The 13,638-nt window shown below is 44.4% G+C and overlaps 1 protein-coding gene and 1 long non-coding RNA gene across 2 annotated transcripts in view; one reads left to right on the forward strand and one right to left on the reverse strand.

Annotated features, from left to right (window-relative positions):
- Positions 1 to 13,638, forward strand: part of RUNX2 (RUNX family transcription factor 2) — a 224,791-nt gene that overhangs the window by 205,573 nt on the left and 5,580 nt on the right. Inside the window, 1 exon segment of the mRNA XM_058736121.1 lies at positions 13,200 to 13,265. Coding sequence (XP_058592104.1) covers positions 13,200 to 13,265 — 66 coding nt within the window.
- Positions 3,082 to 4,013, reverse strand: LOC131515355 (uncharacterized). Its single transcript, XR_009263589.1, has 2 exons — positions 3,802 to 4,013; positions 3,082 to 3,417 (listed from the first exon to the last, which is right to left on the reverse strand). It is a non-coding gene; the product is annotated as an uncharacterized LOC131515355 (long non-coding RNA).

Below are 13,638 nucleotides of genomic sequence, written 5' to 3' on the forward strand. Positions count from 1 at the left end.
TCAACCAGCAGAGCCACCCAGGCGCCCCTAGAAGTTTATAAAAATCACATCAGCTGTACCACTTAGGTTATGTAAAATGCAATGCCTTGAGGTAAAGGTCTTCAGCTGCCCACAGACATGGCAGGTAAGCTGTAACGCATATAAAAAGCAGGCTGGCATTGAGGGAAACGGGATGAATAAAGAGATCTGTACAAACACACTCAAAGTTAGGACTGTGGATTCACCCGCAGCATCACACTGGAGGTGAGGAGGTCTGTGGCCCAGTGTAGCTAGGTGACAGGTGGATTCCAGCAACAGGGCAGGCTGCTGTCTCATAGGATGCCAGCCTGAAGGTTGGGTCAGCTGAGAGAGGTGGAAACTTGGGCAGGTGTCATGGAGCGTGTGAAGAAAAACTAAAGACACCACCAGGAAGGAGGAGGCATCCTTAGGGGGAAGCTTGAATTCTTCTACTGCTCTCGGGAACTCCAGAGAGTAAGGAAGTTGAAAAGACTCAGGACACTCGGGTCATCTATAACAGGGGCTTTTTTGACGTCAGAAATTAAAGCTTCTGGATATATGTATATGTGTGTGTGTGTGTGTGTGTGTGTGTGTGTGTGTGTGTGTGTGTATCTATATATATATAACACCATGTATTCCAAGACAAATTAGGTGCTGAGGAAAATGGAAAATGGGGTGAATTATAGCAACTGAGTCCAAAGGGGATAGTAAAATCTTAGCATTAATAATGATAATAATATCTAGATAGTATTTTAAGTATGTGGAAGACACTTTTCATAGACATTGTCTCGTTTAATCACTGTTAACAGCTCATTGGAGTGTAGATACTACTGTAGTCTCTATTTTGCTAGTAGGAAATTGGGGATCTGAGACATTCAGAGACTAGACCTAGGTCACATCGTCAAAGACCAGGAGAGTCAACCCTCAGCCCCAAGTCTTTTGGTTCCAAATGTGCTTTCCTCACTATGCTTTGTCCTAACAGTTTCCCCATATCAGAACCAGACTTTGCTACAGAGCCTGCTGGGTATTATCCTGGGAGGGAGTTCCATTGCATTGGTCTTTCCAGCCTACACTTGGGGGACATAACACCAGTAATCCTTACTAAATTGCTGACGTTCATACTTTATACAGGTCAGGGTACCCAAAATAAAGTAAAACAGTGGAGTTCCTGCCAGAAATAACAGTGAAAACAGCCCACCCCCTAATTTTATAAATCTCAATTTTATTCGAGAGATTAAAAATGTACATATTAATGAAATCTTAAAACCTCAAAGTACGTATTTTTATATGTTGGACAGGAAAACCTAAGCTACTTAAATTATGCATAACCATACCTCCTATCCTGCAAGAGTTGGAAAGGTTGATGTAAAATGTTAATTTGTTTTAATTTCAGATAGTTCAGATCAAAACAACTTACTTGAGGAATCCAGAACAAGGAGCTAAAGAGAAATAGCTCACTTCGTATTTCTCATCAAATATGTGAGCCTAAAGCTAATTTTAACCCTCTTTACTGCTCAATTTGACGATGAAAAAGCTTTTGTAAGAAGTGTTCCCATTTTCTTTAGGCCTCCATTGCAAACTGTCATTGACAGTTACATTTGTGTGTGTGTGTGTGTGTAAAAGTATTCCCTATTTTCTAATTGACATTTGTTATCTGGAGAGAAAACCTGGGTATTTTTTGCGCGGTGGATATACCTCATTTAAAACAACCCTGAGGGGGCACCTGGGTGGCTCAGTTGGTTGAGCGTTTGACTTTGGCTCAGGTCATGATCTCACAGCTCGTGAGTTCAAGCCCTGTGTCGGGCTCTGTGCTGACGGTCAGAACCCGGAGCCTGCTTCGGATTCTGTGTCTCCCTCTCTCTCTGCCCCTTCCCCACTCACACTCTGTCTCTCTCTCTCCCAAAAAGAAATAAACATTAAGAAAATTAAAAAAAAACCCGAGATACTATTTTTTAATGAATGGGCACCTTTCTTTAGAGGAACAGTGTTTCTAATAGGACTTTTGAAGGTATGTTTGGAACTCTGCAGGTTGTCTCACATGTAGCAGAATCAGAATTTTGGAGCTAGAAACCCAGGGAGATGATTTAGTTAAATTCTGCCATTCTTACTGACCAGGAACGTGTGGGTCAGGGAGGGGAAGGGACTCCTCATGGCTGCCTGCTCGCCTGGGACAGTGCTGTGACCAGAACCCAAATCTCTGGCTGATAGTCCAGTGCTCTAGAATGGTTTTCTCCTGCTACATTTCTAATAGGCTGCTGACATTTTTTCTGTTACTGCTGCACACGGATGGCCCCTTGTGATCCGAAGAAGAAAAAGAGCTACCCTTAAATTATCTCCTCCTCCTTTGCTCTTTCCTCTTTTACCCTGAAATTAAATCCTTATGAAGAAACTGAATAGATTTTGCCCTGGCTTGGTGACAGTGTCATCTCTCTTGACCAGTCATCGGCTGTTTTGGTCCACATCTGGAAGAGACTCGGTACACTGTATTCTCGGGCTGGGAACAGTCGGACTGGGGTTTGTCCGTGGCAGGCAGAGAATTGTTTGAGAAGGAGCTACCACTGGGCTACTGTTTGTCCCACAGCACACAGAGCAGACCAGGCCCGCTTGCTCACTCTCTTTTTTTTTTTTTTTAGTGTGTGTAGGGGGGTGGTCATCAAAACAAGTTCAGACACCTTAATACATAATTAGGTATGTCTGTTTACACTTGGGAGACAGAAGGCTTCACATCCCAAAGAAATTCAGGGAGTCTGGGAGCAGCCACAAACAGATGTTGAAAATGTCCATTTGTGGCAAGTTTTATGACTATAGCACCAGAAGTATGCATGGAGGATGAAACCCCTCTGAAGGGGTGTGTGTGTGTGTGTGTGTGTGTGTGTGTGTGTGTGTGTGTTATCAAGTGGAGTAGAAAGTGAAAGGAGATCTTCCCCGCCCCCCCTCCCCGATTTGCTCTAGTATTTGTTTATCTCCTACAACAAGGAAAAAGTTCACTATTATTTGGCTTTGGCTGTTTGAAGGCTTTTGCCAAATGCTTAACAATCTGTAGGGTTTGATTTCTCTCAAAAAAAACCACTTTGAGAACAAGGCTCTATGTAACTAAGATGTGTTTGTTTTTGTTTAAATCACTCAGAAGAGAAATCATCTCTTGTCCATTGTTAAAAGAGAGGTTTCAATCAAAGGAAAATTCTACATATTCTAAAATATACAAACAGCTCTTTGAAACTGATGCCAAATCAAACTCTAAAAGGGACGTTTCTCTTGCAGAAGTTTTGAGTTAATTCCGTGTGCGAGGCTTGAGTGGAAAAACTCTGAGACCGTCAGAGGAACCAGTTTCTGTAACACCGCGTTTGGATTCGGAAGTTGTATGAGGGGCTTTGTCTCAGGATAGGGTGAAGTCTCTTGTACGCGGTTTTAGGCTCAACTCTAGAAACAAAGCAAGAGAAATTCTTTTCAGAGTGAGTCAGTTTTTCAGTTAAATAAAACTTAGTAGTTTGTTTCCTGATGTTACTGGATCCGAACCTCCAATGGGAGAAGGTGTGCTGTCATCACTTTATAAAAAAAAAAAACTTCAATTGAAATGTTCCCCTGTTGTTAAAGAAATACCGTCCTTTGGCCTATCATGATTTCTAATAGGATGAAAAATAGTGGATGCTAATGAGACGAGCCCAGTGGGGAAAAGGGACACAAATTGGAATAGGCAGAAACCAGAAGGCATACACAGAGTGCAGTAAGGGTATTCCCATCTCTTTTTACACACACACACACACACACACACACACACACACACACACACACACAAATACTTACCATGTGTTGCTCTGAGAGGAGCGACAGTGTGTTTAAAGATACGAAGGACAGAGCCTGTTCTCAAGGAATTCGTAGGCTAGTCACGTGATAAGGGGGATGCTAGGTCCTCAGCGTGTACACGCCTTGAGAGACACGGATGGAGAACCAGGTGCAGATGGAGAGGTCCCTATTGGGCTAAAACAAGAACATGAGAAGAATCTTTGAAGCAGAGGGGGATTGTAAGGTAGGTTTTAAAGGCTGCGTAGAATTCCAGGGATAGGACTTCCGAGATTCCTATGAGATAGGATGGGGGGTGGGGATACTGAGGGCCTGAGGGAATCATGTAAACCAGGGCACGAAGGTGGGGAGATGGGGGGTCGTACGGGAAATGGAAAAGGGTCCAGTTTGACTGGATCGTAGACTTGATGAAGTGGAGTAAGAGATAAGACTGGAAAGGTAAACAGAGACAAGACTGCTATCCCAGCAGACATTTGTTGTGTGTCTGTAGAGATCTAGAAATGTACATGTACTTGAGAAAAGAGTGGGACACGAAGCCACAGAACAGGTAGGCAATAATGAGCAAGGAAGTCCTGAGGAACCAGTAAGTTGGACAAGCTGAGGATTCAGGAACCCAGATAAGCCTTGTGGGCAGAAGGTCTAAGACACACACAAAAGTGGGTCTTGATTTTAAGGTAACCTTCTGTCCCAGCCAGGAAGCCCCTTGTATTTTCCTCCGGGGACAGGAACCAGTCCCTGGGCATGACCAGCAAAGGCCTATGCTGGGGAGTTCAGTGTGTCCGTCGGACTGTAGAGGGCGAGAGGGCAAACATAAGGATGCGTCCTGGCAGGATATAGCTGGAGCCTAAAGCCTAGGGCTTGGATCCTAGATGTTAGTATGGATTGTGTTAGGCCTGTCCTAGCTGTCCCCCTTAGAGCTGACTGAGTGGTTAGTACTTTGGTGATCTGGTTCAAATTCTGGGTCTTGGAACATTGGGTGGTTTGAATCACATGGGCCGTTGGATCACATGGGGGTGCTAAGCCTTTGGAGGGAATATCCAGGCTTCTCAGGTTTCGGCTAATACTGCCTCGGGGGCAGCTGCTGCCTGGAGCCGACTCTTCCTTCCCCCAGGGTCTTTCTGGCTCAGTGCTGGACGCAGAAGCAGGGTCTGACCGCATTGGTGCTAGACCGAGAGGAGCAGAGCTTTTCGTACTTTAGGAAGCAGAGAATTGAAGTCCAAGCTGAAAACAGTCTGTGCATTCAGGGGATGGTGGGATGTGGTCCCTGTGATGCTTGTCTGCTGTCCTTGCCTCCTCTCCCCACTGCAATGGGCATGCTTTTTACAGGAGAGTTCCGCTGGGGCCTGGAACTGGGTGTGCGGGGTAAACCGGGACTTTCAGGATTCTGAATCTCACCTCTGGTCTTCCAGTGTTTCAATTTTCTTTTCCTCTCGCTCTGCTAGTTCAAGTGGTACTGGTAGGAAGGAATACCCTTTGGAGGTGGAGATGTTTATATTTGCTGTGTACTTTTGCCGGTTTTCACTTATGAGGGTCTTATCCGACAAACAGAAAAAGCGATTGGCCCATTTCTTAGAGCACCAGTGGCAAAGACAATCGGGGAATCCGTTGTCAAGCATGGCAGACAGGTGGCATGTGTCAGCCTCCCCATTCCACACCCCATCCCCACCTCTGTCCCCAGGGCTGTCTTTGATACTTGATCAAGCCCCCTTTTCATCATTGCCCTCCAGGTGGGCACGGCCAATCAGTTAGAATCGGCACGATGAATGAACCTGATTTTCTGCAGGAGGAGGAGATTGTGGCCGCCACAATCTGTGTCACAGGTCTGGGGCCAGGTCCTGGCCACCTGTTCCCGGTCTATAACTTTGAGGAAGTCGCTTCCCTTAGCTTCAGTGTGTTGTCCTCAGTGTGGGGGTCAATGACATTGTGTACCTCACAGAGCTGTGGGGAGGGTTCAGTGCCGTAACGTGAGTGGAATACTTCAGTAAAAATCCTCTGCAGATCAGAGCCCTGCCCTCTCACTTGTCTGGCTAGCCAGTCTTTCCTCTTAGTGAAACTGGCCACGTCATGGGATACCGTGGATATGAAATCTCTTACGGGATTCCTATGGTTGGCGCAAAGCAAAGGCTGTTCTGTTAAGCAATAGCCCAGTGCTGGTTCCCAGCAACCTGGAGTCAGAGCATTCCTGAACAATGGGTTCAGGCATGCTACCAAACTCCAGAGAAACGCTCCTCAGATTTTTCCACTAAAGCACCCCAAAGGGCAGAGGAAACTCCAGGGCTCCTTCACTGCTGTCGCTCTCCTCAATCTGTTGACACAACCCCAAAGAACCCCCGCTCCTTTGAGGAGAGCCTTTTCAGGTCTCTTCTCTTCACGTGAAATTTTACTCTGTAAAATGCCTGTTTTTGTTTTAATATAAAAATAATGTTTGAACTTACTAATACCCGTTTTATGCCCCTCTTTAAAAACCCTCCCCCATTTGTTCCCTTCTTGTATTTCATGCCCTCCTATCAGCTAAGCTTTGGTGTCTAATATATAACATCTCGACCAGTTCATAAATTTCTGCTTTTAATATAGCCTGAGTTCCCACTAGCGCAGGCCACGAGAAAATACCAGGCTGTCCCCTCTGCATTCAAGCTTTTTTGAAAGATTTACTGAGGAACAATTTATCATTTAGTTGCAATTTTTAAAATAATCTTAATTGGCCACATATGTTATCAAATAAGAGCGGGTCTTGGAGCCTCCGCGCCCCCTCTGCGTCTCCCCCCCCCCCCCCCACCCCCACGCACGCATGCGCACTGCCTTCTGCCAGGATGTCAGAAAATGAATTCTACCACTCTGGGCAGATACCATCGCAGGAAAGCCTCCCCGTGATTTAAGATAAGATTACTGATATTGATGCTGTTATTTTGAGGAGGGGAAGACTACTGCTTTTAAACCTCTATCCCTCTTTCTCCTAGTTTTTCCTCTCTTAATTATGGCTCCATGTTTTGGTAGCCATAAGTCATTAGTGGTTTTTAATTTCTCTGAAACTGAAATAAGGTCTGAAAGGCTGGATTTGTCCCTTTTTTCCTCCTTTTTTTTTTTTTTTTTTTCCTCTGGCTAATCGGAGGAACGCAACCACATCTGAAGCCACTTGGCTCATTATGAATTTCATGGAAACTGATTCTCTGAAAGTGTTTCCATATGTGTGTTCCCAATATATCCCATCCTCTCTAAATGGGAGCACAGACGTGTGCATGGGCTGGAAATGGCTTCAGGATGTGACAGAGCAGTCATATGACCGCCACGGCACCGTGGGTGGCCCCTTCTGAAAGACACGGTGTCCTGGGTGCTGGCCTCCTTCCTGCAGCGGATCTGGTTTCAAAGACTACCCACCCTTCCTAGGCCTTTAAAAAGTTCTTAATCAGGGCCTAGCAAGAAGATCTCTCTCATTTTTCCTCTGTTTCTCTCCATCCCCCCCACCCCACCCCAACCCCCTGGTTCCTTCCTTCTCTCTTACCCTCCCTCTCTGTGTGCATACACTCCCACATCTCCTAATGCCTGCCTCCTTTGCCTTCAAAAAGAGGAAATATAGTATTCCAACAATATCCTCAAAATTTGGGTGGGTTTAAGGAATGGTTGAAGTTTCTGGAAACTGCCAGGTTGTTGTTGTTGTTTTTTTTTTTTTCCCCTCTCTCTTTCCTCCAGCATAGCATACTTTCTTAGCCTTAGGATCAGCTGGTCTTTCAGAATTTGTGAGCATGCAGTGGAAAAGTACAATTCATTACAACACGGAAAATAAATATTTATCCTGGATAGTTGAGGCACTTTTCCTCTCTTTTGCAAGACTATGGAGTTTGCTAGTCTGACCTTCCATTATCTTAAAAAAATTGGTTTCACATTCTCATTTTGCTGGTTTCTTCTCCATCGGTGTGATCCATTACATTTCTCCTGTGTAGGGTATGTTTTTCCAATTATTATTTAATGTAATTACAAGTAAAGCTAATTTAATGATAGATTCTTGATCATTTTCAAGTGAGGGGGGAAATTCAGGGAAATTAAGAAAATTGATGTAAAAATCCTTGAAAACCTCAGTGTGGAAAATGCAAATGACTACCCTGCATATAGTCCAAAATCGATTTTTGGATGATCTTTACACAGCGTTTCTGCTTCTGTCATGTTGCCTGTTGGTAATGCTAGTAACTCATCTGTGTAGCACATTTTTGGGAAGTACTGTCCTTTCTTAGCACTGCACTATGTAGTAGGTAGGATCCAAAGAATACACGATTCTTATTCTTAATTTGCTTTCCCCTTGGTTGGAAAATGACAGTACTTCTCTAAACACAATGATAATACTTTAAAATGTGTGGAGTAGACTTTACATACATAAATGTTCAGGATGTACATGAAAAAGCAAAGATGGCAAGAATTTGCATCCTGGGAAGCTGTTGGCTATTGGTGAGCTTTTTTTTTTTTTTAATTTTTTTTAATGTCTATTTATTTTTGAAAGACAGAGTGCTAGCAGAGGAGGGGCAGAGAGAGAGAGAGAGAGGGAGGGAGGGAGGGAGACACGGAATCTGAAGCAGGCTCCAGACTCTGAGCTGTCAGCACAGAGCTCAGTGTGGAGGTTGAACTCATGGACTGTGAGATCACGACCTGAGCCGAAGTCGGACGCTTAACCGACTGAGCCACCCAGGTGCCCCTGTTGGTGAGCTTGAAAGATAGTGCTTGCCCAGCCTTAGTCTGGCAGAGAGAAGAGAGCTGGTCCTGAGTCTGGGGAGAGCATGCGCAAAGCTCCAGTGAGGGTCCTGAGTGTATGTCCTGCCGTGAAGAAGAGGGTTCATACTGGGGAGCAGTGAGACGTGACATTGCAAAAGTAGGACAGAGAACTCCGAATATGCCAGTAGCCGCCTCCTCACTTTCCACCCTTCGTGGGGCAGGTGCCCGGTCATGTCTTGTGAAAGGCTGACCTGTGCCTGGGTGGGGGTGGCACCCTCCGGTTTTACAGGAAGAAGAGCCTCGTTTTAATCTCCTGGTATCATTCACATCTACCTCGTCTCCAGACTTCCATTTCTTCATCCGTAAAGGTCGTCTTCGATTCTTGTTGACTCTGATGTACTTGCTGCCTGTACTAGTCCAGAAATTCTGACAGAGTGTGAGTTTTACCCTCTGTTACCTTTACTACCTATCCCAAATAAATAACCTGTGTGGGGGCGGTTGCCCTGGGATCACCTTCCCACAGGCCATGTTTCTGTGGCCTGGCACTCCTGCTCCCTCCTCTGTTGTCTCTGTGGCCCCCAGGATAGACATAAAATACAGATGCTGGGGCTAAGGATACCGGGAACAACACCAGTGGCAAAACAGAGGTAATCTGTTCACTAGTGGTGATTGATTATCCGCAACATGAGGTCAGGTGATGTAATGATGCTTGGGAAGAGCTTTGAACACTCTTTAAAGAGAGTTTTATGAGGATTTATAGTCTGGAGTGGTATTAGAATGCATGTGAGGTTTGATGTCAGCATTGCTTTAATGCTTATTATATCTATGTTTTTAATGTGTCAAAAATGTACCAACCATTGTACAGAGTTCCTGATCCCTAGACTAACTTTCTTACCGATTCATTCATCCATCCATCCATATATGTACATTAAAAAGCAAACCCCAAAAAACTTAAGCTCCTACCGTGCAGAAGGGATATGAGAGGAAAATAAATCATGACCTTTACCATCCCAAGCTTACTTTATAGTTGGAGAGAACAGGCTAAGAAACAGCTAATAGCTCAGTAAAGTAGTGACTCCTAAGGGGCCAAAAGAGAGACACAGAAAATAAATGCTATTGGAACAGGAGGGAAATAGGAAATTATATAATAGAGCAGTTGGGGGAGGGGCAGCTAGAAATGTTGTAGAAAGGGAAGAAGATTCTTAGAGGAAAGCAGCTCTGTGGCGATCCTGAGTATTCTACGTTCTGAAGGAAAGAATGCCGTGAGGGGGTTAATAAAGTACGTTGGGCTTATTTGAGATTTGTCGAAGCAATAACTCCTACCATTTAAAAGGCCCCAATGAAGCTTTGAAGTTAACACCTCATTGTGGAGAAGGATGATGGCTTTTCATTCTGTACATTTATACCCTTACGTTAAAAAGTAGGACAGGGGACTCTGCCTGTGCCAACATAGTTCCACCTGGCTTCAAGGCCCCTCTTCCTTTCCTGCACCTGACCTGCCTCCTCAGGTGGGATGTGTAAATCCCACTGCTGAGAGGGGACAATGCACGGGTACAGGGTTTCCTAGCTGACAGCCCCAAATGACAAGTACCCAGTCTCTTACTGTTTTCAGACTCCTGTTTCCATTCGTTCTAGGGATCTCCTTGCTTGTTCTCAGGCCGACCATGATTTACGGAGGGCCTTCTAAGTGAGATGTATGCAAAAGCATTAGGTAAAGGCCTAGAAATGTCAAGTAATCTTGTTATTAAGCACTGAGGGGGAGGCCAACAAGGATTAGACAAATCTCTGCCTTCAGCATCCCACTCGTTAGTTAGGAGTCCAGTGTGACCCAGGATAACTAGCGCTAGAAAGCAGTGTGTGGAAGATGCCGGTGGGGGATTGCAGACCACAAGACCTGAAGATTGGGGGCTCTCTTTTATGCTCCCTTTTCTTTGGTTTCACTTCTTGCCACCACACTTTTCACTTGCTCTGAAGACCCAAGAAACCCCGTTGGGGAAAAAGAAACTTTCCTTTCTCCCCATAGACCTTGGCTGGCGGGATGGGGCGGGGGAGCGGGGGGAAGAGGCAAGCTTTTTAAAATTTCTTTTTATTTATTTTTTCATTATTTTTAATGTTTATTTATTTTTTAGAGAGACAGACAGAGCATGAGTAGGGGAGGGGCAGAGAGAGAGGGAGACCCAGAATCCTGAAGCAGGCTCCAGGCTCTGAGCTGTCAGCACAGAGCCTGACGTGGGGCTTGAACTCACAAACTAGTGAGATCATAACCTAAGCTGAAGTCAGATGCTTAACCAACTGAGCCACCCAGGTGCCCCAAGAGTTTTTTTACTTGTAATATTGGTTTTATTTTTATTGGAGCTTCATGGGCATTTTATTAGCATACTCTTCCCATGCATATTAGGCTCTGCTGCTGCTGTTTTAATGAGCAAGTTTCTTGCAGCTCTCTTTATGAGAGCTGCATTCCTTTGCAAACTATCTGACTGTGGCCAGAGGTACAGATAACAGTTCCGGAATGAAACGCGTCTGTAGGAACCCAGCAGGTCCTAAGGGAATCAAACCCTTGACCTAGGTCTCATTCACATCATGCTATGAGCAACTGAACTAACTGCCCACAATTTAGCAGATTAGATCCAACAAGACGTCCAAGAATTTGTCAGTATATCCCAAAGACAGTAACTCTCATTGGGGCAACATGTAGGCACCAGAAGAGCCTTCTTAAATGTTTTTTTTTAAAAAAGGCAAAGTTAGATTTCTAAGGCAAGATACATATGTACCTATGATGGTGTCAACCAGATTCCTTAAGGGTAACTAAGATCGCAAAGAGGTCAGAAGTCATGGCTCTGTATCTCTCAAGCAGCGTGATTTCGTCGTGTACGTGGCTCCCCTTCTCTGGATCTCAGCTTCCCTGCTTGTTAATGGGTAAGATTAGAGTGGATTATCTTAGCAGTAAATGAGGGATTTGGGCCTTTCCATCAGAGTGCCCCAACTGGCAAAGGAGAGTAAATGGGTACTATAGAGAATCTGGAGGACATGACCTAAATCTTTGTAAGTGCAAAATTTTGTTGAAGTCACTTTTGTTTGTCTCCCTAGAAATTCACCCAAGTGTTGTATTCTACTCCATATCTTTTGTAAGTTTGTAGTTGTAATGTGGCTAGTTACACAGGTATGTGTAGCTTAGTACACAATGTCAAGAAGGCTGTCTAAAAGAATACCCAAGTTCATATGCAAAACAGAGATTAAAAACAGATACTACCCTGTTCAATGAAAGAAAGTTTAATTATATCGTTTACTTCTGCACCAATTATTATAAACTGAAGATTAGGGAGGGCTTTATTTTATTTTTTTCCTTTTAAGTTTAGAATTTTTTCCTTCTCCTCACCATAGACTATTATATAAGGGATCTCATGTGAGACTGTATGGAGTTGTTAATATTTCTTCATACAGAACACATTGCAGGGTGTTTCAGAAACATTTCTTGGTAGCACGAACTGAGTAAGGCAATTCCAGAAAATTCTACGTTTTGTAAGTTGTAAAAATGACTGTATAATCCCTTTAACGTCCACATTAGCTCTCTTTGCCCAGAAGGAGTTAATCTTCAAGACATTATAGTCTCAAATGACTAGAAGTGATTGGTCAAAATTCTGTAAACCTAGCAGAAATTTGTTGCATTGTTTTCTATAAACCACAGCCAGAGCTCAATAATTGAAAAATGAATGTCAATTTCCATTAGCTGGCATCTATAAACCAAAAAGGTACAGTGATCCTGGCATATGACGGGTAATAAAAACATCAGCAGAATGCATCAGGTAAAACAGAGAAGGTGAGGGGGTGGAGGAATAAATTCAAAACCATATTGGAGTTTACTGGCAGGGCCCCACATCGGGGGTTTTAATGAGGCTTCTGCATCAAAATAAGGGAAACCACATGGAATTTTAATTATGACTACAGCATATTTTAAGTACAAATACCCACGAGAAGTTTTTTTTTTTTTTTTTTTTTTTTACACTGACAAGCCTATCTGTGTGAGCTCTGTGCTTCTGTGGGGCAGGGGGGCAGGCGTTGATGTTTTAAGTGGGGCTTCTTTCCGTTTGAAATTGTTCACGTTATTCTGGTTTCTCTCACATGATCCGAGCATTGAATGTAATCTGTACAGAAGTGGCCGGCCTATTACTGTTAGCTCCGCCAGCCCCAGCTCACCAGATGCTGTGCAGTGAAAAGGCTGGCCAAGGAACCTCTGTGGCCTCCACGTAGCGCCTGTGTCTCCCAAGGCAGACTGCATAAGCACGGAGCGGGGGTTGGGGGGGGCACCTTAAATCTCATCTGCTCCCTTTTGAGCCTCTGTCATAATCACTACTTCCACGTTTTAACATTTGAGCCGGCGAGGATTTTGTATTTGGGAGGGTTAGGCAGGGGCCTGTCGAAGATGGAAGAATTTATGAAAAGCAGAGAGCAGCTGCCCAGACTGCGTTAGTTTTGGTTCGTCATCTTGAAAGTGTTCGCTTCTGGTATTAGACGCCGCTCACTAGCTTCTTACCCTCTGCTTATGGGCCTGGGGAATCCGGGAAAGCACTGAAGAGGGGTGGGAACTTCTCTGCCTCCCCCTCTCCCTCCCCCTTGGCTTTGCTTCTCCTGCTGTCTTGGAGTTCAAGGTGCTAGAACCCTTAGAGCTGGAAGGGAACTTAGAGCTCATCCCCCTCATTTTACAGATGATGACACTGCCACTTCTGACTTCTGCCTCTGGCCTTCCACTCTCAGTAAGAAGAGCCAGGCAGGTGAGACTTTTAACAATTGCGGGGGCTGGGCTGGGCGGGGCTGTCTGATTGGTACTGTCCAATGTTCGAGAAAAACTTTTGTTAACTCTATATTGCTTTTAAATAGTCACTTTGGATTACAAACGCACATCATGGCACTTAGGGAGATCACAGGCGGTGTGCATTTTGACAAAAATCAAAACTCTCAATCGGCACCTTTAAAGAAAAGTATCAGGATTATGCCTTGAATAAATCCTGGAGTATCCAAGAACAAGGGCTAAATAAAAATGGGGCTGAAGAAGTACCTCCTGACTAAGGCCTTGAAGAAGTCCTAAGTGCTTTCCCTTATGGATCAAAACTATAGAAAAGCAAACACGTGAGATGCAGAGAATTG

The sequence above is a fragment of the Neofelis nebulosa genome, chromosome 6, assembly GCF_028018385.1.
Source record: "Neofelis nebulosa isolate mNeoNeb1 chromosome 6, mNeoNeb1.pri, whole genome shotgun sequence".
In the NCBI taxonomy this organism is placed as follows: Eukaryota; Metazoa; Chordata; class Mammalia; order Carnivora; family Felidae; genus Neofelis; species Neofelis nebulosa.